General features: G+C 42.2%; 1 protein-coding gene across 1 annotated transcript in view; it reads right to left on the reverse strand.

The window, feature by feature from the left end:
* The window catches only part of EMCN (endomucin), a 214,634-nt gene that overhangs the window by 15,054 nt on the left and 178,502 nt on the right, over positions 1-21,078 (reverse strand). The window contains exons 12-13 of the mRNA XM_077476623.1: positions 4,888-4,977; positions 2,843-2,867 (exon numbers count right to left, since the gene is read on the reverse strand). Of these exons, the coding sequence (XP_077332749.1) occupies positions 2,843-2,867; positions 4,888-4,977 (115 nt within the window). The remainder of the gene's footprint in view (positions 1-2,842; positions 2,868-4,887; positions 4,978-21,078) is intronic.

Raw genomic sequence — 21,078 nt, forward strand, 5'->3', positions numbered from 1 at the left:
CACCTAAAATATGTTATGTTAATGTTAGGAAGATGCCTGTGTTGCACAAATGAACTACACAACACCAGCAACAAGAGGGTAGATTCAGGTGCATGCTGTGCAGGAGGCACACTACACTGACTGAATATTAGGCAGATGCCTGTGTTGCAAATCAACTACACAACACCAGCAACAAGGGGGTAGATTCAGGTGTATGCTGTGCAGGAGGCACACTACACTGACTGAATATTAGGAAGATGCCTGTGTTGCACAAATCAACTACACAACACCAGCAATGAGGGGTGGTAGATTCAGGTGTATGCTGTGCAGGAGGCACACTACACCCACTGTAACAGCGCTAGGTTAGGAAGCAAAGCAAAGCTGACACTGTCCTCGCCTATCCTGCTCTCTCCCTGAACACTACACTCACTGTAACAGAGCTATCTAAAGAAGTAAAGCACAGCTGACACTGTCCCTGCCTATCCTTCTCTCTATGAACGCCGCAACACACTACACAAGGCCGCTGCGCTGGCAGCCTTATATAGTGTGGGACGTGTACTAAACCCCCTGAGCTATAATTGGTCACAGGCATCCAACCTGTGGCCAATTAGGGCTCTCCTTGCTGCCGGCGCTGTGATTGGCCAAGCATGCGGGGTCACGATGCATGCTTGGCCTTCTAACTTGTTTGATTAAAGAGGAAGTAAAGTAAAGTAAAAAAAAAAAACATTTGCAAGACAAGGGCATAATGAGCTAGCATAGCAAACTAACTCATTATGAACTACTTACCTGAGATCGAAGACCTCGAAGAGGTCCTCATTCTCCTCCTCCGATGCCGCCATCTATCCCAGAGTGACTTACGGGTATCATGGCTCTGGTGCTGTGATGTCACTCCTGCGCATTCGCCCTAGTGCCGCCACTAAAGGCATGATCGCCGTTAGAAATGGCATGCTCAGTGCGCCTGCACCCGATGTCTACGGCGCATGCGCCGCAGACATCGGTGCAGGTCAGTTCTGCATATATCTCCCAAACAAACCTTTTAGGTTTGGGAGATATTTCTTGCACCTATGGGTAAGCCTTAATCTAGTCTTACCTGTAGGTTAAAGTGGTTGTAATGGGTTTACAACCATTTTAAGCCTTGACAAAAAACAAAACAAAACAAAACTGGAAGCTGATTTATTTGCAGAGCTGCACCAGATTTTGCAGTCTACTGTTTTACTAAATCTTGCACACTGTCACTAGTCTACATGGATTTCTTTAGTCTCCTTGCCAACACCCCCTCCCTCCTCCCCTGCTCTCCATGATCAGATTGATCAGATTGTTACATTCTAACTTTTTTAGCAAGTCACAAGGTGAGAGGCTGCAGGCAACTGTTCTGTACTTGTCTATTATGTTGCCTGTCTGGAGGTAACATGAAAATCATATGATGTTAGGTCTGTAGGGTAGCATTACTAATACCTCTAGATGATAGGTGTGTGCTTTTAATCACTTCTATGCCTCGTTGTTGTAGAAAGGCAGCTCAGTGCACTGTTGCCAGTAAAAAACAGACAATTTTCTCCTGCCAGTAAAAGGTTGCCAGTAAAAAATATGGCTGTGAAGCTCCGCTTGGTCTGGAGCCGGGTGAGACCATCTGAGTGCCTACTACAGTGGGATTGGGTGGTTCTGGCATGTGTCAGATGATGTAATTGCGCAATGAAGCCAAGCAGAGTGGCCAGAGCCTTGTGTGTGGGTCTGCAGTATGGGAGCAAGGCATGCTGGGATCACTTGGCTTGGAGAGACTGTCACTGTGACGCAGGAGGGGACATGTCAGTGAGATCTCATCATCATCTGTGCTACTGCACACTGCTGTCAGTGTCACTGTGAGAGTCAATTTTATGTGTGTGTGTGTGTGTGCGCCCATTCTAATTTATTGATCTCCTGAGGCCTGTCCCTGAGCTACCTACTTAATATAATCGAAAATAAAATAAGAAATATGTTTTTTGCTTAATTATCTACCTTAAATCATATTGCTAATTGCATATTGTATTTGTTTGTAGTCTAAATACTCAAGTTTGCACTTGAAACTGTAATTTTTTAACTTTTGGAAATGCCAGTAAATTCTTGGCTATGCCAGTAAATTTCAATCTGGTAGGTTGGCAACACTGACTCAGTTACAGTGCCCAATGGACGCACTGGACACCTACTGTGAGCCGAAGCGTGCTGCAGTGTGAACCCAGCCTCAGTGATTTAATCCATCAGAATCCACCTATAACTGAAATGCTAGTCTTCAGGGGTTTATCTTCATTTAAAAAGCTGTAAACTAATAATAAAACTAATAACACAGCCAAGAACAACTAGACAGACTCCTAATTCTGTGTTTTACAGCATAACATTAATATTTGAGAAAAAGTCTATTTTTGCAGCCTTGAAATGCATGTGCTGTATAAAAGACAATATTTGATTGAAGATTGTAATTATTACTTCATTATTATTACAGTGCGGGTGTATAATTTTTACTGTTGATACTTGCTTTATTTCTTTCTCCTGTAATATCATTACACAATTACTTCAATTATTAATATTGTCATCATCACAAATTTTATAATGAGAACAGAATGAAGCCATTACAGAAATGACACTGCAATTAATGCTATTATTTACTGTGTTTTTTAAACTTTATATTTCCCACATTTCAAAAATAAAACATGATAAATTTAATTTAAACTTTAGTGGGTTGGAAGTTGTGCTAGCATTGTAAAGGCAACTGACATTTCTGAAAGTTCCTTCAATGCATTCATAGAACAAAACATAGAGTTCACAAAGGCGTTCATTTCTGGTCTTCAGATAATGATACCTTTTAATGAAGAAATGGTAGAAGATTACTTACGCTTTTTCTTCAGCATTCTCTGCAGCTAGAAGAGAATCAATTGAATGAAATTACTTCAAATACTACTATTCATTTGAAAACATGTGAAATCAAAGGTAATATACAAGCAAAATCTGTCTATGCACATGCAGCATGGGCTTCATATTAAAGTTGAACTCTGGGATAAGAAGCTATTGTCTAAATCAGCCTTTTTCAATGTTTTCAACACAGAAGAACCCTTAAAATATATTTTTGGTCTCAGGGAAATCCCTGCTAAAAATAACTCATAAGTCATGATACATTAGTGTGATGGTCAATGGGAAGAATGCTCCTTGCACTTGTGGTCATTGGGAAATGTTCAGAAAGACAGAAATTACTCAAGAAAGCCCTTGCAACCTCTGGAGGAACACTGGTTGAAAAACCTTGGTCTAAATACAAGACTCATGCATATTCTTACTTGAATCTATGATCTATGCAGTAATACTGTGTGAATTTTGCCTTCCTGTACTAAAGAGCAATGACTACTGCTCTTTCGCCTTGTACAGGATGATTGGTCTTGTATTTACCCCCCATAGTTCTCTGCAGACAACCTTTAGTGGGAGGAGCCGCTAAGTCTCTCCCCACAGATCTATACTCTGTACTGATCCCTGTTCCTGGCTGTGGCCATCTTGAGTAGGGGCAGATGCTTCAGGTAACATTTACTTCCTGGAAACCACCTGCCCTTAGCTCAGGCTGAAGAAATGTTAAAAAAAAAAGTTTAAAACAAATATGATATTCTTTCCTATCCATTTACTATTGGTAGCAGCATAAGGATTAAAAATAGTCAATGTTGATTGAAATAATTAAGTTTTGCTTTAAAGTGTATGTATAGCCCACACCTTTTTTTCACATTTTACATAGCGTAAGGAAGGGTCAAATCCCCTGCTAGGATTTTTTTTTGTAACACTACTAGCTCTACTACTACTAGCTCTCCCAGAATATGTGTCCCCATGAGAAGATCTCCCCTCATCGCTTGCTCTGGGGACAACTCTAAAATGTTGGATTACTCCTCTTTCTGTTTCAGTAACAATTTTCTTTTCTTTTTCTTTATTCAAAAATTTCTTGAGTATATCACAATATATAAAAAAAACAGACATTTCCTCCAGGGCCCACCCTCCTTACCCAGTACTTCCCACTCCCTAAATAAACACTGTATGTGATCTAATAATTGCGTTTTGGGTGTTGCCTGGTTGGGTTGGGCATCCTGAAAAGGTGCCTGTCTAGGGTTCTATTTCTATTTAAGTTCAACACCCATTCACTTCGACATCACAACTCCAACCATACCTCTCATTCACCCATCTTTCAATCTCTCATAATGTTTTTTCTTTTAGGTCACTACCCAATGTTTTCATGTCTTTCTACGCTAATACAATTTACACATTAATCCCTCTTGCTTCCCACCAGGGTTTCCAAATCAGGTCGTATTTCTTTAGTGCCCCTTGCTTTACGTATACCGATTTCTCCTTGAGAATTACCCCATTCATACTAATAAGCCATTCCTCACTGGACGGTGGTGACGCCGATTGCCATCTCCGGGCGATCAGATTCCTATCTTGAAATAAGCATCTCATGACTGCTAGCTGATTGTTTCCTGGTAACAATGGTTACTAGTAAAACTAGACTGAATCTCCAAAATAGGGACTCAGGCAGCAATGAACTAAAAAAAAAACTAGAGAATACACCTTAAATAAAAGCACTATTAATAAGTATAAGTGCTCAGATCTATAACAACCAGTTAACTGTAGATTAAAAACATCTACAGGCATACCCCACTTTTAAGTACACAATGGGTTTTATTTACTAAAGCTGGACAGTGCAAAATCAGGCTCACTTCTGTATAGAAACCAATGAGCTTCCAGGTTTTATTACCAAAGCTTAATTGAACAAGCTGGGGTTAGAAGCTCATTGGTGTCTATGTAGAAGTGCATTTTCCAGCTTTAGTAAATAAACCCCATTGTGTACTTAAAAGTGGGGTATGCCTGTAGTCATGCACCAGCGCACTAAAATTCTTCTAAGATTTTTCTTACCTGGGGGCTTTTTCTGACATATTTTGTAGATAACTACTAAGACAATAACGGCGATAACAGCTGCAACACACCCTGCTCCAATTTTAATTCCTGCAACAAACAAAAAGTGTAATTAATAATACAAATCTTACCATGTTTTCAGTTTCACATAAAAAAAATAATTGGGTCAATGAGACTTCTTCATTGTTATTACAAGCAATGTAATACCTAATATATGTTTAATGTACATGTGTTGACACTTACAGTATTATAATAAAGCTAAATCAATAATGTTGTGATTAAAACATTATCAGTACAATTACCATCCCAACTAAGCAAACAATAGATATTAAAAAAATGATTACAGCAGTTTATTAACTGATGCTAGGAGCAGTAAGCAGACTTTCAAATATTTATTAAAACCAGGCCAGGTAGCAACCGAACTGAAAGAATTCCATCCATGGTTAATAAGGTCAGTATTTGGTACCTTCACAGAAAAAAAGGGTTCAGAAGGGACACTGTTCATAAAGCAATAGTGATAGAATGGTCACTTGAGCTTAGCTCAAGTCAGAATAGACATTCTATCACTTACTGTACCATCTGGAACCAATGAACTGGCGACGATGTGAGTGAAATCTCTCCAGTGGTGGCACAGGCAGACAGCTCAGATATTATTATTATTATTATTATTATTATTATTATTATTAATATTAATATTATACGGGATTTATATAGCACCAACAGTTTAGACCAGTTTAGAACAGCACTTTACAACATAAAAGGGAGGAAGTACAGTTACAATACAGTAAAGTACAAGAGGGTAAAGAGGGCCCTGCCCATCGGAGCTTACAATCTAAGTAGCAGCCTGGAAGCAGCAAGGCAGTGTATTCCCAACACATGTTCCACTGGAAAGCCAAGCATACCTATTCCGTTTTCAGCCAGCCTTGTGTGAAGAAGTGACCCTGTGTTGACAGGGCTGCTTTGAGTTCCATAACCTCCAATTTGTCTTTTCAGAGAAGGACATTTTAAACCTTTCAGTTTTGAATGTTGAAGCAGGATTTTATCTATATACGCAATCATATATGGTCCACTATAGTGTTTTTTAATGGAGCAATTCCCCTAGGTTATATTACTTTATTTGCATTAATATTTTTTTTGATACTAGATTGCATCCTGCTGGGTGACTTTGGTGTGCCCCCATAGTGGTCCTTGTTTGATCTCCCTAGAGTGGTGCAGCAGACGTGTCATCTCCCCCTGGTGACAATATGGATATTATCACCTGTTTTTAATTTTGTCAGCTGCTGTAGAAATATTTCATTCCAAACAACATGTGATTGCAATAAACAATATTAAATTAATAATTGGGAGACTCATGAGATATGATAATAGTGTGCTTATATGTTTGTTTTATCCGTAGAAGTGACTCTGTTCTGCTATACACCCCTGAAGAAAGAATGTATTCCTGAAACGCGTCAAATGATTCTGTCTATGCTTAGACATGGTATATACAGTAAAACTTTGGATTGTGAGCATAATTCATTCTGGAAACATCCAAAGCAATCGTATATCAAAGCGAATTTCCCCATAAGAAATAATGGAAACTCAGATGATTTGTCCCACAACCATTTATTCATAAGTACTTCAGTCTATAGTCCATATAAAAAGATTATAGCAATGTGATAGGTTGTGTAACCATAAAATGTCCATCCACAAATGGCAGCCTGCACAAGGGGATTAGAAGCAAAATCCAGCAGGAGCTACAGAGTATAAAAGAGAAGAGAAGCGCCTCTAAGTGTACCAATATGGTTACATTTAATGAAGGTACAATATTTAGTAACTCACATGGTTGATGATTAAAAGAGGCCCATCTATGTATGCAGCATCTGGGGTAAAGCTGTCCACATATACTATCCTCCACACAGGGGCGGATCCAGAGCCTAGTCTCGGGAGGGGCGCTTGCAGAAAATATGTTTTTTTTTTGGGGTAAATTTATCAGGGAAATGGCTAGTGTTAGCACTTCAATCATCACGACGCCATGGTTGTTATGGTGTCAGGATGATTGAAGCACATTACTATTATTACATTGTTATAAAAAATTAAATGGTTCAACTCACCATAATGCAGCATCAGTGGGAGCCCCGAGCGCGTCACCTGCCACACGTTGCAGATTGTCACTTGCCACGTCGCCTTTCACCAGATGCAGATTGTCACTTACCACATCCCATGCCACATGTTGCAGATTGTCACTTCCCATGCCACACGTTGCAGATTGTCACTTGCCACGTCCCATGCCACACGATGCAGATTGTCACTTGCCACATCACCTGCCACCAGATGCAGATTGTCACTTGCCCCGTCCCATGCCACACGTTGCATATTGCCATTTGCCACGTCCCATGCCACACGTTGCAGATTGTCACTTGCCACGTCACCTGTCACCAGATGCAGGTTGTCACTTGCCATGTCACACGATGCAGAGTGTCACTTGCCACGTCTCGTGCCACACGTTGCAGATTGTCACCTGTCACCAGATGCAGATTGTTACTCGTCACGTCCCATGCCGCACAATGCAGATTGCCACTTGCCATGTCCCATGCCACACGATGCAGATTGTCACTTGCCACGTCCCATGCCGCACAATGCAGATTGCCACTTGCCACGTCCCATGCCACATGATGCAGAGATTGTCACTTGCCTGCCATAATTGTCTCTTGTTATAATTGCTATATAATTGTCCCAGGCAGCAGATTACCAGTAAAGCAGCAGAGAGATGAAGTAATCTCTCTGCTGCCGTGGCTGCCTGCACACTACACGGAACTTCAGGGATGCAGGACGGGCGCCGGGCAGTGAGAGATGATGTCATCTCTCTGCCCGCCCACCGGCTCCCTGATAGGCCAGCAGCTGCTCACACACTGACACTGAGCCGGGCCGTCCGCGGAGCCACCCGCTGTCTCTCCCCGACGGAGCCGCCCGTGCTCTCTGCCATGGAGCCGCCCGCCGGTTCTCGACTCTCACCCGCGGTGACACCTACCACTCCTATTCTCGGAGGGGGCAATTGACCCGTTGCCCCCCCCTGGATCCGCCCCTGCCTCCACACCGCTGGCTCTCTCTGCTGTCAGTCTGCAATCATGCCCGGGAAGACTGCCCTGCAGTAGAACGATCTGAAACCGAGGCTTGAAGCGCTCGTGGAGCGCAGCGTGGAAGGGATGATGTAGAAGGCGGTGTGGAGGATGATCCACGTGGACAGCTTTACCCCTGATGCCTGCATACTTAGATGTGCCTGTTTTACTCATCAACCATGTGAGTTGCTAAATGTTGTACCTTCATTAAATGTAACCATATTGCTACATTTAGAGGCGCCTCTCTTCTATTTTATACTCAGTTGTGACATGACGATACTTGTATATCAAAACATTATTCAAGTCAAAATGTATCAAAAAAAGTGCTTGTCTTGCAAAACACTCTCAATCCAAGGTTTTACTCTATATCATGGGGCTAACAGGACATGTAGAGCATTGTTCACATGCATATTTTCTGTTTTGTTGTAAATGTAATAACAATACACCAGCCACAATCTTTTTTATTACTTTTTTTTTACATTGTTTAACCACCTCAATACAGTGCAGTTACACCCCCTTCCTGACCAGACCAATTTTCAGCTTTCAGCGCTCTCACAGTTTGAATGACAATTACTCAGTCATCCAACACTGTATCCATATGAAACTTGCGTCCTTTTTTCCACACAAATAGAGCTTTCTTTTAGTGGTATTTAATCACTAGTGGGTTTTTTATTTTTTGTGCTATAAATAAAATAAAACGTAAATTTTGTGAAAAAAATGCATTTTTCTTGGTTTCTGTCATAAATTTTTGATAATTAGTAATTTTTCTTCATAAATTTTGGCTAAAATTTATACTGCTACATATCTTTGGTAAAAATAACACACATTAGTATATATTATTTGGTCTTTGTGAAAGTTATAGAGTCTACAAACTATGGTGCCAATCACTAAAAATTGATCACTTCTGATGAGGCCTTCAGTACATCAGGTGTATCTCATTTCTTGAGACACTAACAAGTCAGGAAAGTACAAATACCCCCCAAATGACCCCTTTTTACAAAGTAGACATCCCAAGGTATTAAGTAAGTAGCATGGTGAGTTTTTTTAAGTTGTCATTTTTTCCCACAATTCTTTGCAAAATTAAGATTTTTTATTTTTTTTTATTTTTTTTTACTAAATTGTCATATTATCAGGTTATTTCTCACACACAGCATATGCATACAACAAATTACACCCCAAAATACATTCTGCTACTTATCCCGAGTACGGCGATACCACATGTGTGAGACTTTTACACAGCCTGGCCACATACAGAGCACCAACATTGATGTAGTACCTTCAGACGTTCTACGAGCAAAAATTACATCTCATTTCTCAACCACCTATTACACTTTTGAAGTCCCTGGAGTACCAGGACAATGGAATTTCCCATAAAATGACCCCATTTTGGAAAGCAGACACCCCAACGTATAATCTGTGAGGCATAATGAGTCTTTTGAATGGTTAATTTTTTTCCAGAAGTTTTTGGAATATGTGGAAAAAAATTAAAACACATTTTTTTTTTACACAAAATTGTCAATTTATAAGATATTTCTAACACATAGCATGTATATAGCAAAAATTACACCCCAAAATACATTCTGCTACTCTTCCCGAGTATGGCGATACCACATGTGTGAGACTTTTACACAGCCTGGCCACATACAGAGCACTAACATTGATGTAGTACCTTCAGACGTTCTACGAGCAAAAATTACGCATCTCGTTTCTCAACCACCTATTACACTTTTGAAGGCCCTGGAGTACCAGGACAATGGAATTTCCCATAAAATTACCCCATTTTGGAAAGCAAACACCCCAACGTATAATCTGTGAGGCATAATGAGTCTTTTGAACGGAGAAAAAAGGAAGAGGAAATCTGCGCTACAGTGTATACTTAACGAAAATGTGTGATGCAGCAATTCTAATATATACCCAAAGTGAAATATACATATAAAAACAAAGAAAAAGAAGAGAACTGCGCAATCCCTAATACTTCTATTAGGATGTAAACCACTCTACCTTAAAGAAGTGTATCTTGTGATCTATTATTCTAACACACCAAACTAATGACTAAATAAACCATAAGGCATTACTTATAACTAAATACAGTAAACATATATATTGCCCCTCATAGGTTATGAACCAAAAGGAAAAAATGTACAATTCTAAGTCAGCGATTCAAAAACAAGAAACATATAAAGTAGAATCAAACAGTACTGAAAATGTATGTGATAACATAAAGTCCATTAAAAGTCCAACTGGAGAAACACCCTGTGTAGAAGGGATCTATTCAATCGTAAAACTTTTCAATCAACGTGAAGTAAAACCAGGTGCACCTCCACCAGACAAGTAAATAATAGCCCCTTACCAGACGTCCCGGTAGGGAGCGCTTAATCACAAAATGGGTCTGAAGATGAATCAAACTTGAGCCCTCCAAATGGAACACTTTTACGTAGGACAGGTTAGGAGATACGCCAGTCATAAACCATCCAGCAGGGGAAAACGCTGTTTGAAGCAGGACTCAGATGTGTAGCATTGTAGGATCAAGGAAGGTTCACCATAGGGAGGAAAAGATGCTCCAAATAGTGTAAAATCATTTATTAAAACAAAAATATAAAACAAGAGATGCACTTACAAACATGAAAGAACATCGGGCATATCATCAAACTGGGCAAGCGTCGGCCGATCGCGAACACCAATCGATATCCCTTCTGGTACCAGTTCACATGAGGCAAGTCAGCGTGTCACGCCACCCAACGCGTTTCGTGAAAAATTCACGTCGTCTGGGGTATGGGTGACACGCCATATTGCCTCCATTGTATAGTGAATGTTGGAACAAGCCACCTCCTCCGTTGTGTGAGAGCCTGTTTCACTTCCGGGATCAAAGGACCAGGCCTCACTCTCATATCCAATAGAGTGAGAGCCTGTTTCACTTCCGGGATCAAAGGACCAGGCCTCACTCTCATATCCAATAGAGTGTGAGCCTATTTCACTTCCGGGATCAAAGAACCAGGCCTCACTCTCATATCCAATAGAGTGCAAGGTCAGGGAGCCAAGGCGGCGGAAATGATCCATGCAATCACCCGCCCCTGCCTGTTTACGACTGTAAAACGACGCTCCTTACAACGGCGTGACAACACGCCGTACGTAACGAGCGGATGACGCCACCTCGTACGTCACGAGCGGATGACAACACGTCGTACGTAGCGAGCGGATGGACGGCGCACATCACCCACTACAAGGAAGTATGTGCGCTCCATCTGATGCCAAGTCTCGCTTTCAATACAATGTACGTAACGAGCGGATGACAGCACACCGTACGTAGCGGGCGGATGGGCGGCGCACATCACCCCCTGCAGGGAAGTGTGTGCGTTTCATCTGGTGCCATGTCTCGCTTTCAATACAGTGTAGTCGTGGCTCCAGACCTCCATAGCAAATAAATCTTCCTCCATATCACGAAGGAGGAAGAATAAAGAATTATATATATATATACCTCAAATAAAATTAAATTAAAAAGGGAGGAGGGGACTAGTCCAACCACAAAATTAAAAATTATTAACTAACACTTAATAATCAAAAATGGATAAAACATACAAGGCACTTTGTAATACATGGCTAACTCAATATGTGGTTAAACACTTCATAATATTAAGATAGCGGTATTAACTAAGCTACAAAGTTCACCCACAGCAAAAAGTGAAAGGGGCATACACAACTGTATTATGTAGAACTCAATACATTATGAGAAAAAAGATGAGAAAAAAGATATTTCTCTCTCAAAATGGAAAGAATGGGAGCTTACAAGAAAAACCATCAAACGCTACATTGAGGTAGAAAAATCCACAAATATCCAGATCCCACAATGTCTGATGGAAAAAGTCATAAAAGCTTTACGTCTGTGCCAAGAACACTGGCAGGAACAACACGTTAAGCATTATTAATAAACGCATTAACGTCTGTATCTGTGTTCATACCGTAAGGGGTGTAAGTTTTTAGTCTATGGATCCACGACATCTCCAGCCGTGAGATCTCTCTGACCAGAGCTCCCCCCCTCCAGTGGGGTTTGTACTTATCAATCCCCATGTACAAGGTGTTAGACGGATCCCTGGTTAAGGTCGGTCCCTTTGGGGCAGTACCTACGCATAAGGAGAAACTGTTCTGATACCAACAAGTTTGATGAGCAAGCCAAGTTACTATCTCAGCGGTTTTCGGAGAAAGGCTACGCGGCAGACCTGTTGACCGAGGCTTATACAAAAGCACGGGAGAGAGACAGATCTACCTTGCTGGCAGATAGGGAGAGTGAGGCCGATGCCAATCAGTCTTTATTACCCTTCGTTACTACCTTCTCGATGCAACATCAGAAGGTTAAACAGCTGATCCGTAGACACTGGCATATTTTGACCAATGACCAAACTCTTGGAACTATCCTACCGGAAGTCCCTAGAGTAATTTTTAAAGGAGTCTCTTCACTAGGCAATATGATTGCTCCTAGTGTACAGAACCCCCCTGTGAAGGACAGATGCTCCTTTCAGAACCTCAAAGGGTTCTATAGGTGTAGGAATTGTCAGGTGTGCTCCTACAATAAGAACAAAAATTCTAAAATCCTTGAATTCGTCTCCACCAGCACCCAGAGAAGGTATACAGTGGAGCCGTTCATCACATGCTCGTCAGAAGCAGTGGTTTATCTCATCCAATGTCCTTGTGGGCTTCAGTACGTGGGGAGAAATAAGAGAGCCCTCAAGGTCAGATTGAATGAGCATATCGCCAACATTAAACGGGGTTTTGACAAACATCCCCTTTCTAGACATTATGACGAGAAACATGGAAGGGATCCGTCTAACACCTTGTACATGGGGATTGATAAGTACAAACCCCACTGGAGGGGGGGAGCTCTGGTCAGAGAGATCTCACGGCTGGAGATGTCGTGGATCCATAGACTAAAAACTTACACCCCTTACTGTATGAACACAGATACAGACGTTAATGCGTTTATTAATAATGCTTAACGTGTTGTTCCTGCAAGTGTTCTTGGCACAGACGTAAAGCATTTATGACTTTTTCCATCAGACATTGTGGGATCTGGATATTTGTGGATTTTTCTACCTCAATGTAGCGTTTGATGGTTTTTCTTGTAAGCTCCCATTCTTTCCATTTTGAGAGAGAAATATCTTTTTTCTCATCTTTTTTCTCATAATGTATTGAGTTCTACATAATACAGTTGTGTATGCCCCTTTCACTTTTTGCTGTGGGTGAACTTTGTAGCTTAGTTAATACCGCTATCTTAATATTATGAAGTGTTTAACCACATATTGAGTTAGCCATGTATTACAAAGTGCCTTGTATGTTTTATCCATTTTTGATTATTAAGTGTTAGTTAATAATTTTTAATTTTGTGGTTGGACTAGTCCCCTCCTCCCTTTTTAATTTAATTTTATTTGAGGTATATATATATATATAAATCTTTATTCTTCCTCCTTCGTGATATGGAGGAAGATTTATTTGCTATGGAGGTCTGGAGCCACGACTACACTGTATTGAAAGCGAGACATGGCACCAGATGAAACGCACACACTTCCCTGCAGGGGGTGATGTGCGCCGCCCATCCGCCCGCTACGTACGGTGTGCTGTCATCCGCTCGTTACGTACATTGTATTGAAAGCGAGACTTGGCATCAGATGGAGCGCACATACTTCCTTGTAGTGGGTGATGTGCACCGTCCATCCGCTCGCTACGTACGACGTGTTGTCATCCGCTCGTGACGTACGAGGTGGCGTCATCCGCTCGTTACGTACGGCGTGTTGTCACGCCGTTGTAAGGAGCGTCGTTTTACAGTCGTAAACAGGCAGGGGCGGGTGATTGCATGGATCATTTCCGCCGCCTTGGCTCCCTGACCTTGCACTCTATTGGATATGAGAGTGAGGCCTGGTTCTTTGATCCCGGAAGTGAAATAGGCTCGCACTCTATTGGATATGAGAGTGAGGCCTGGTCCTTTGATCCCGGAAATGAAACAGGCTCTCACTCTATTGGATATGAGAGTGAGGCCTGGTCCTTTGATCCCGGAAGTGAAACAGGCTCTCACACAACGGAGGAGGTGGCTTGTTCCAACATTCACTATATAATGGAGGCAATATGGCGTGTCACCCATACCCCAGACGACGTGAATTTTTCACGAAACGCGTTGGGTGGCGTGACACGCTGACTTGCCTCATGTGAACTGGTACCAGAAGGGATATCGATTGGTGTTCGCGATCGGCCGACGCTTGCCCAGTTTGATGATATGCCCGATGTTCTTTCATGTTTGTAAGTGCATCTCTTGTTTTATATTTTTGTTTTAATAAATGATTTTACACTATTTGGAGCATCTTTTCCTCCCTATGGTGAACCTTCCTTGATCCTACAATGCTACACATCTGAGTCCCGCTTCAAACAGCGTTTTCCCCTGCTGGATGGTTTATGACTGGCGTATCTCCTAACCTGTCCTACGTAAAAGTGTTCCATTTGGAGGGCTCAAGTTTGATCCATCTTCAGACCCATTTTGTGATTAAGCGCTCCCTACCGGGACGTCTGGTAAGGGGCTATTATTTACTTGTCTGGTGGAGGTGCACCTGGTTTTACTTCACGTTGATTGAAAAGTTTTACGATTGAATAGATCCCTTCTACACAGGGTGTTTCTCCAGTTGGACTTTTAATGGACTTTATGTTATCACATACATTTTCAGTACTGTTTGATTCTACTTTATATGTTTCTTGTTTTTGAATCGCTGACTTAGAATTGTAAATTTTTTCCTTTTGGTTCATAACCTATGAGGGGCAATATATATGTTTACTGTATTTAGTTATAAGTAATGCCTTATGGTTTATTTAGTCGTTAGTTTGGTGTGTTAGAATAATAGATCACAAGATACACTTCTTTAAGGTAGAGTGGTTTACATCCTAATAGAAGTATTAGGGATTGCGCAGTTCTCTTCTTTTTCTTTGTTTTTATATGTATATTTCACTTTGGGTATATATTAGAATTGCTGCATCACACATTTTCGTTAAGTATACACTGTAGCGCAGATTTCCTCTTCCTTTTTTCTCTGTTCTTTTCCAAATAATAATCTCGCGGCTTCAGTAGATAGGTTCAGTGCTACACTATGGACATCTTTGAGTTTAGAAATAAGAGGGTGATAGACACGGCTGGGGTGTTTGATTCTACACCCATATCTGCGGGTTCAGATATGAAAGGTGTATTCACCAGACTAAAAAATCTCACCACCTCCGAATTACATGCCCAGTGGGATATTGCTTTCTTTGAGACATATCTTAGAGAGGGCATGGTCCCCAGGAGTCTCAGGTGGGAGCTGAGCCCACACAGGGATGAGTCCGACATGGAAGGGTGGCAAAAGTTTTTTAATGATTCAGGGCTCTGTCTTTTACGATTTCTAGCTCAAAAAAAGAGCGAGAAATTAGCCCGCCTTGATGAAGAAATCAAACTAATCAAGGAATCACTAGTTCCTCTGAGCACTACTGAAGAGTATAAGGAGTGTTCTAAGAACCTCCTTAAAACTCTTGAGAAAGAGGAGAAAAAGCAAAAGCTCAAGAAGAAAAAGAAGTTCATCAGGGACAAGGAGGATTACCAGTCTGGGATCATCTTTCTATGGCAGAAGAAATTAGCCATGGAAAGAGAACAGATGGATACTCTTCCTCCCAATGCTCCTAATAATACTCAGAGGGGTCCTCCTGAGGCAGTCCCAAGGGACAACATAGTGCATTATCCCACAGAATGGGTACAGGGAGTCAGAGTCACACCGAGCAATCAGGCCCATTCGGGCACAGGTCCATGGCAGCTACGAGGTAATACCTCTTTGTCTCTGATATCTCCAAGACCCCCGTGGGCTTCCCCGGGGAGGGGACCCGTAAATGGGAGATACAATAACAAAAACAAGAAAAAGTACAATAAGGGCCCATATCAGGAAGGTCATCAGAGACCTACCCTAACTCAAGGACCTGGCAGTTATCCAGTATGGGACTCCATTCAAGGGTTTGACCAAGAGAGGTCGGTATACTCCAATAGGAGAAATCAACCTTGGGAAGTTCCAACTCAAAACCGTTTCTTCCCGTTGGCAGACTTTGAAGCCCCATACATGGGGAGCCAGAGAGAGGATAATCCCCAGCAAGCACCATACCCGATTGGATCACGGAGGGTAGATCAAAGTGCAGTGTTTAGGCCCTCCCAACCCAGTCATGACTCCATCAATAATCGTGGGTGGGATTTTCCCAGGGACCACAGAGGCCTAAAAAGGCCTATAGAACCAAGAGGGGAGTCAGAGGGGGGAGGCGGATACAAGCAGCTAAAACGAAAAAGACATTAGGGGAGGGTATTTTTAATCTCAGCACCCAGGCACTTTCTGACCCCGAAAAACGGCTTTTGGATAAGGGTCTGAAATTTGCTCCACCAAGATGTCTGAGCAAATTTCAGACCTACATGGACATACACAAGTTTGTACGCAGATTAAACATCAAGCGGTACATGTTGGGTAACCCCATTCAGGAGAATAATGGTTCGAGTCCGGTCTTTCAACATTCCGGCCTTGCCAATGCATCCCTTTTCAATCCCCCAGGGACACTGGCTCCTAGTATCAAAGTCTTTAGGGATCTAGTACTTAAGGATTTGGATGGGATGAAAGTAAAGAAATGCAAACTTCGGGGTGATCTGCAGAAGGGTTTGGATTCCCTCTGCAACAATAAGTCCCTTGTCATCAGACCTGCAGATAAAGGGGGCGGCATTGCCATCCTGGACAGGTGCGACTATCTCAAAGAGTTGCATCGCATTACTGATGACAGGGAGACTTATTCCCTGCTTAGCAGGGATCCAGTGATTAAATACAAAAAGGAATTAACAGGGATTGTAGATGAGGGCTTCTGTAGAGGGATCCTTACGGACAAGGAAAAATCTTTCCTTATACCTATGGCCCCTAGAACCCCAGTTATCTATTATCTCCCGAAGCTACATAAGAGTACTACCTGCCCCCCTGGTCGCCCTATTGTTAGCGGTATAGACTCGGTGACGTCCAGGGTGGGCAGGCATATAGACTTTTTTCTTCAGCCACTTGTGAAGAAAATCCCATCATACGTGAGGGATACCAAGCAAATCCTTAATATGCTAAACTCCTACAAACCAACCCCAGGCTTATGGCTCGTGACAGCCGACGTCACATCACTTTACACCATTATTCCCCATGAATTGGGTTTTGAAGCCGCCAGGGTTTATTTGGAGCGAGACTCTGGTTTAACACAGATCCAGATTGATTTCATTTTGGCCCTTTTAGATTTTGCAGCCAAGCACAATTATTTCTGGTTCGACAACCAGTTTTATCGTCAAGACAAAGGGGTTGCCATGGGGGCCAAATATGCCCCCAGTTTGGCTAACTTATTTATGGCCAAATGGGAGGAGGATGTCATCGATTCTCCCAGACGACCGGAGATAGTGCTGTGGGCACGATATATTGATGACGTCCTCCTCCTGTGGGATGGTGACGAACATGAACTCCATGCCTTTATGGAAGGGCTAAATAACAACTCGAGAGGCATCAAATTTAGCTATGAAGCCAGCCAGGAAGGTGTGAACTTTCTAGATTTAAACATCAAGGTTAATAGTGAGAGTTTTGTTACCTCCACCTTCTTCAAATCCACAGATAGGAATTCCTATATTCCTATGGGCAGCTGTCACTTGGACTCCTGGATAAGGTCAGTCCCTTTGGGGCAGTACCTACGCATAAGGAGAAACTGTTCTGATACCAACAAGTTTGATGAGCAAGCCAAGTTACTATCTCAGCGGTTTTCGGAGAAAGGCTACGCGGCAGACCTGTTGACCGAGGCTTATACAAAAGCACGGGAGAGAGACAGATCTACCTTGCTGGCAGATAGGGAGAGTGAGGCCGATGCCAATCAGTCTTTATTACCCTTCGTTACTACCTTCTCGATGCAACATCAGAAGGTTAAACAGCTGATCCGTAGACACTGGCATATTTTGACCAATGACCAAACTCTTGGAACTATCCTACCGGAAGTCCCTAGAGTAATTTTTAAAGGAGTCTCTTCACTAGACAATATGATTGCTCCTAGTGTACAGAACCCCCCTGTGAAGGACAGATGCTTCTTTCAGAACCTCAAAGGGTTCTATAGGTGTAGGAATTGTCAGGTGTGCTCCTACAATAAGAACAAAAATTCTAAAATCCTTGAATTCGTCTCCACCAGCACCCAGAGAAGGTATACAGTGGAGCCGTTCATCACATGCTCGTCAGAAGCAGTGGTTTATCTCATCCAATGTCCTTGTGGGCTTCAGTACGTGGGGAGAACTAAGAGAGCCCTCAAGGTCAGATTGAATGAGCATATCGCCAACATTAAACGGGGTTTTGACAAACATCCCCTTTCTAGACATTATGACGAGAAACATGGAAGAGATCCGTCTAACACCTTGTACATGGGGATTGATAAGTACAAACCCCACTGGAGGGGGGGAGCTCTGGTCAGAGACATCTCACGGCTGGAGATGTCGTGGATCCATAGACTAAAAACTTACACCCCTTACGGTATGAACACAGATACAGACGTTAATGCGTTTATTAATAATGCTTAACGTGTTGTTCCTGCCAGTGTTCTTGGCACAGACGTAAAGCATTTATGACTTTTTCCATCAGACATTGTGGGATCTGGATATTTGTGGATTTTTCTACCTCAATGTAGCGTTTGATGGTTTTTCTTGTAAGCTCCCATTCTTTCCATTTTGAGAGAGAAATATCTTTTTTCTCATAATGTATTGAGTTCTACATAATACAGTTGTGTATGCCCCTTTCACTTTTTGCTGTGGGTGAACTTTGTAGCTTAGTTAATACCGCTATCTTAATATTATGAAGTGTTTAACCACATATTGAGTTAGCCATGTATTACAAAGTGCCTTGTATGTTTTATCCATTTTTGATTATTAAGTGTTAGTTAATAATTTTTAATTTTGTGGTTGGACTAGTCCCCTCCTCCCTTTTTAATTTAATTTTATTTGAGGTATATATATATATAATTCTTTATTCTTCCTCCTTCGTGATATGGAGGAAGATTTATTTGCTATGGAGGTCTGGAGCCACGACTACACTGTATTGAAAGCGAGACATGGCACCAGATGAAACGCACACACTTCCCTGCAGGGGGTGATGTGCGCCGCCCATCCGCCCGCTACGTACGGTGTGCTGTCATCCGCTCGTTACGTACATTGTATTGAAAGCGAGACTTGGCATCAGATGGAGCGCACATACTTCCTTGTAGTGGGTGATGTGCGCCGTCCATCCGCTCGCTACGTACGACGTGTTGTCATCCGCTCGTGACGTACGAGGTGGCGTCATCCGCTCGTTACGTACGGCGTGTTGTCACGCCGTTGTAAGGAGCGTCGTTTTACAGTCGTAAACAGGCAGGGGCGGGTGATTGCATGGATCATTTCCGCCGCCTTGGCTCCCTGACCTTGCACTCTATTGGATATGAGAGTGAGGCCTGGTTCTTTGATCCCGGAAGTGAAATAGGCTCACACTCTATTGGATATGAGACTGAGGCCTGGTCCTTTGATCCCGGAAGTGAAACAGGCTCTCACTCTATTGGATATGAGAGTGAGGCCTGGTCCTTTGATCCCGGAAGTGAAACAGGCTCTCACACAACGGAGGAGATGGCTTGTTCCAACATTCACTATATAATGGAGGCAATATGGCGTGTCACCCATACCCCAGACGACGTGAATTTTTCACGAAACGCGTTGGGTGGCGTGACACGCTGACTTGCCTCATGTGAACTGGTACCAGAAGGGATATCGATTGGTGTTCGCGATCGGCCGACGCTTGCCCAGTTTGATGATATGCCCGATGTTCTTTCATGTTTGTAAGTGCATCTCTTGTTTTATATTTTTGTTTTAATAAATGATTTTACACTATTTGGAGCATCTTTTCCTCCCTATGGTGAACCTTCCTTGATCCTACAATGCTACACATCTGAGTCCCGCTTCAAACAGCGTTTTCCCCTGCTGGATGGTTTATGACTGGCGTATCTCCTAACCTGTCCTACGTAAAAGTGTTCCATTTGGAGGGCTCAAGTTTGATCCATCTTCAGACCCATTTTGTGATTAAGCGCTCCCTACCGGGACGTCTGGTAAGGGGCTATTATTTACTTGTCTGGTGGAGGTGCACCTGGTTTTACTTCACGTTGATTGAAAAGTTTTACGATTGAATAGATCCCTTCTACACAGGGTGTTTCTCCAGTTGGACTTTTAATGGACTTTATGTTATCACATACATTTTCAGTACTGTTTGATTCTACTTTATATGTTTCTTGTTTTTGAATCGCTGACTTAGAATTGTACATTTTTTCCTTTTGGTTCATAACCTATGAGGGGCAATATATATGTTTACTGTATTTAGTTATAAGTAATGCCTTATGGTTTATTTAGTCATTAGTTTGGTGTGTTAGAATAATAGATCACAAGATACACTTCTTTAAGGTAGAGTGGTTTACATCCTAATAGAAGTATTAGGGATTGCGCAGTTCTCTTCTTTTTCTTTCTTTTTCTTAGTCTTTTGAACGGTTCATTTTTTTCCAGAAGTTTTTGGAATGTGTGGAAAAAAATTAAAACGCATTTTTTTTTACACAAAATTGTCAATTTATAAGATATTTCTAACACATAGCATGTATATAGCAAAAATTACACCCCAAAATACATTCTGCTACTCCTCCCGAGTATGGCGATACCACATGTGTAGGACTTTTACACAGCCTGGCCACATAGAGAGGCCGAACATTGAAGTAGTACGTTCAGGCATTCTAGGAGCATAAATGACACATCTCATTTCATTCCTACCCATCACACTTTTGAAGGTCCTGGACCACCAGGACAGTGAAATTACCCACAAAATGACCCCATTTTGGAAAGCAAACACCCCAACGTATATTCTATGAGACATGGGCTGCAAATAGGTACTCGGGTACTCTGATGGGCTGGAGATAGGTACTCGGGTACTCTGATGGCCTGGTGACAGGTACTCGGGTACTCTGATGGCCTGGTGACAGGTACTCGGGTACTCTGATGGCCTGGTGA

This window comes from Lithobates pipiens, unplaced genomic scaffold (genome assembly GCF_037356315.1).
Source record: "Lithobates pipiens isolate NorthernLeopardFrog02 unplaced genomic scaffold, aLitPip1_a1.2 Scaffold_13, whole genome shotgun sequence".
Classification (NCBI taxonomy): domain Eukaryota; kingdom Metazoa; phylum Chordata; class Amphibia; order Anura; family Ranidae; genus Lithobates; species Lithobates pipiens.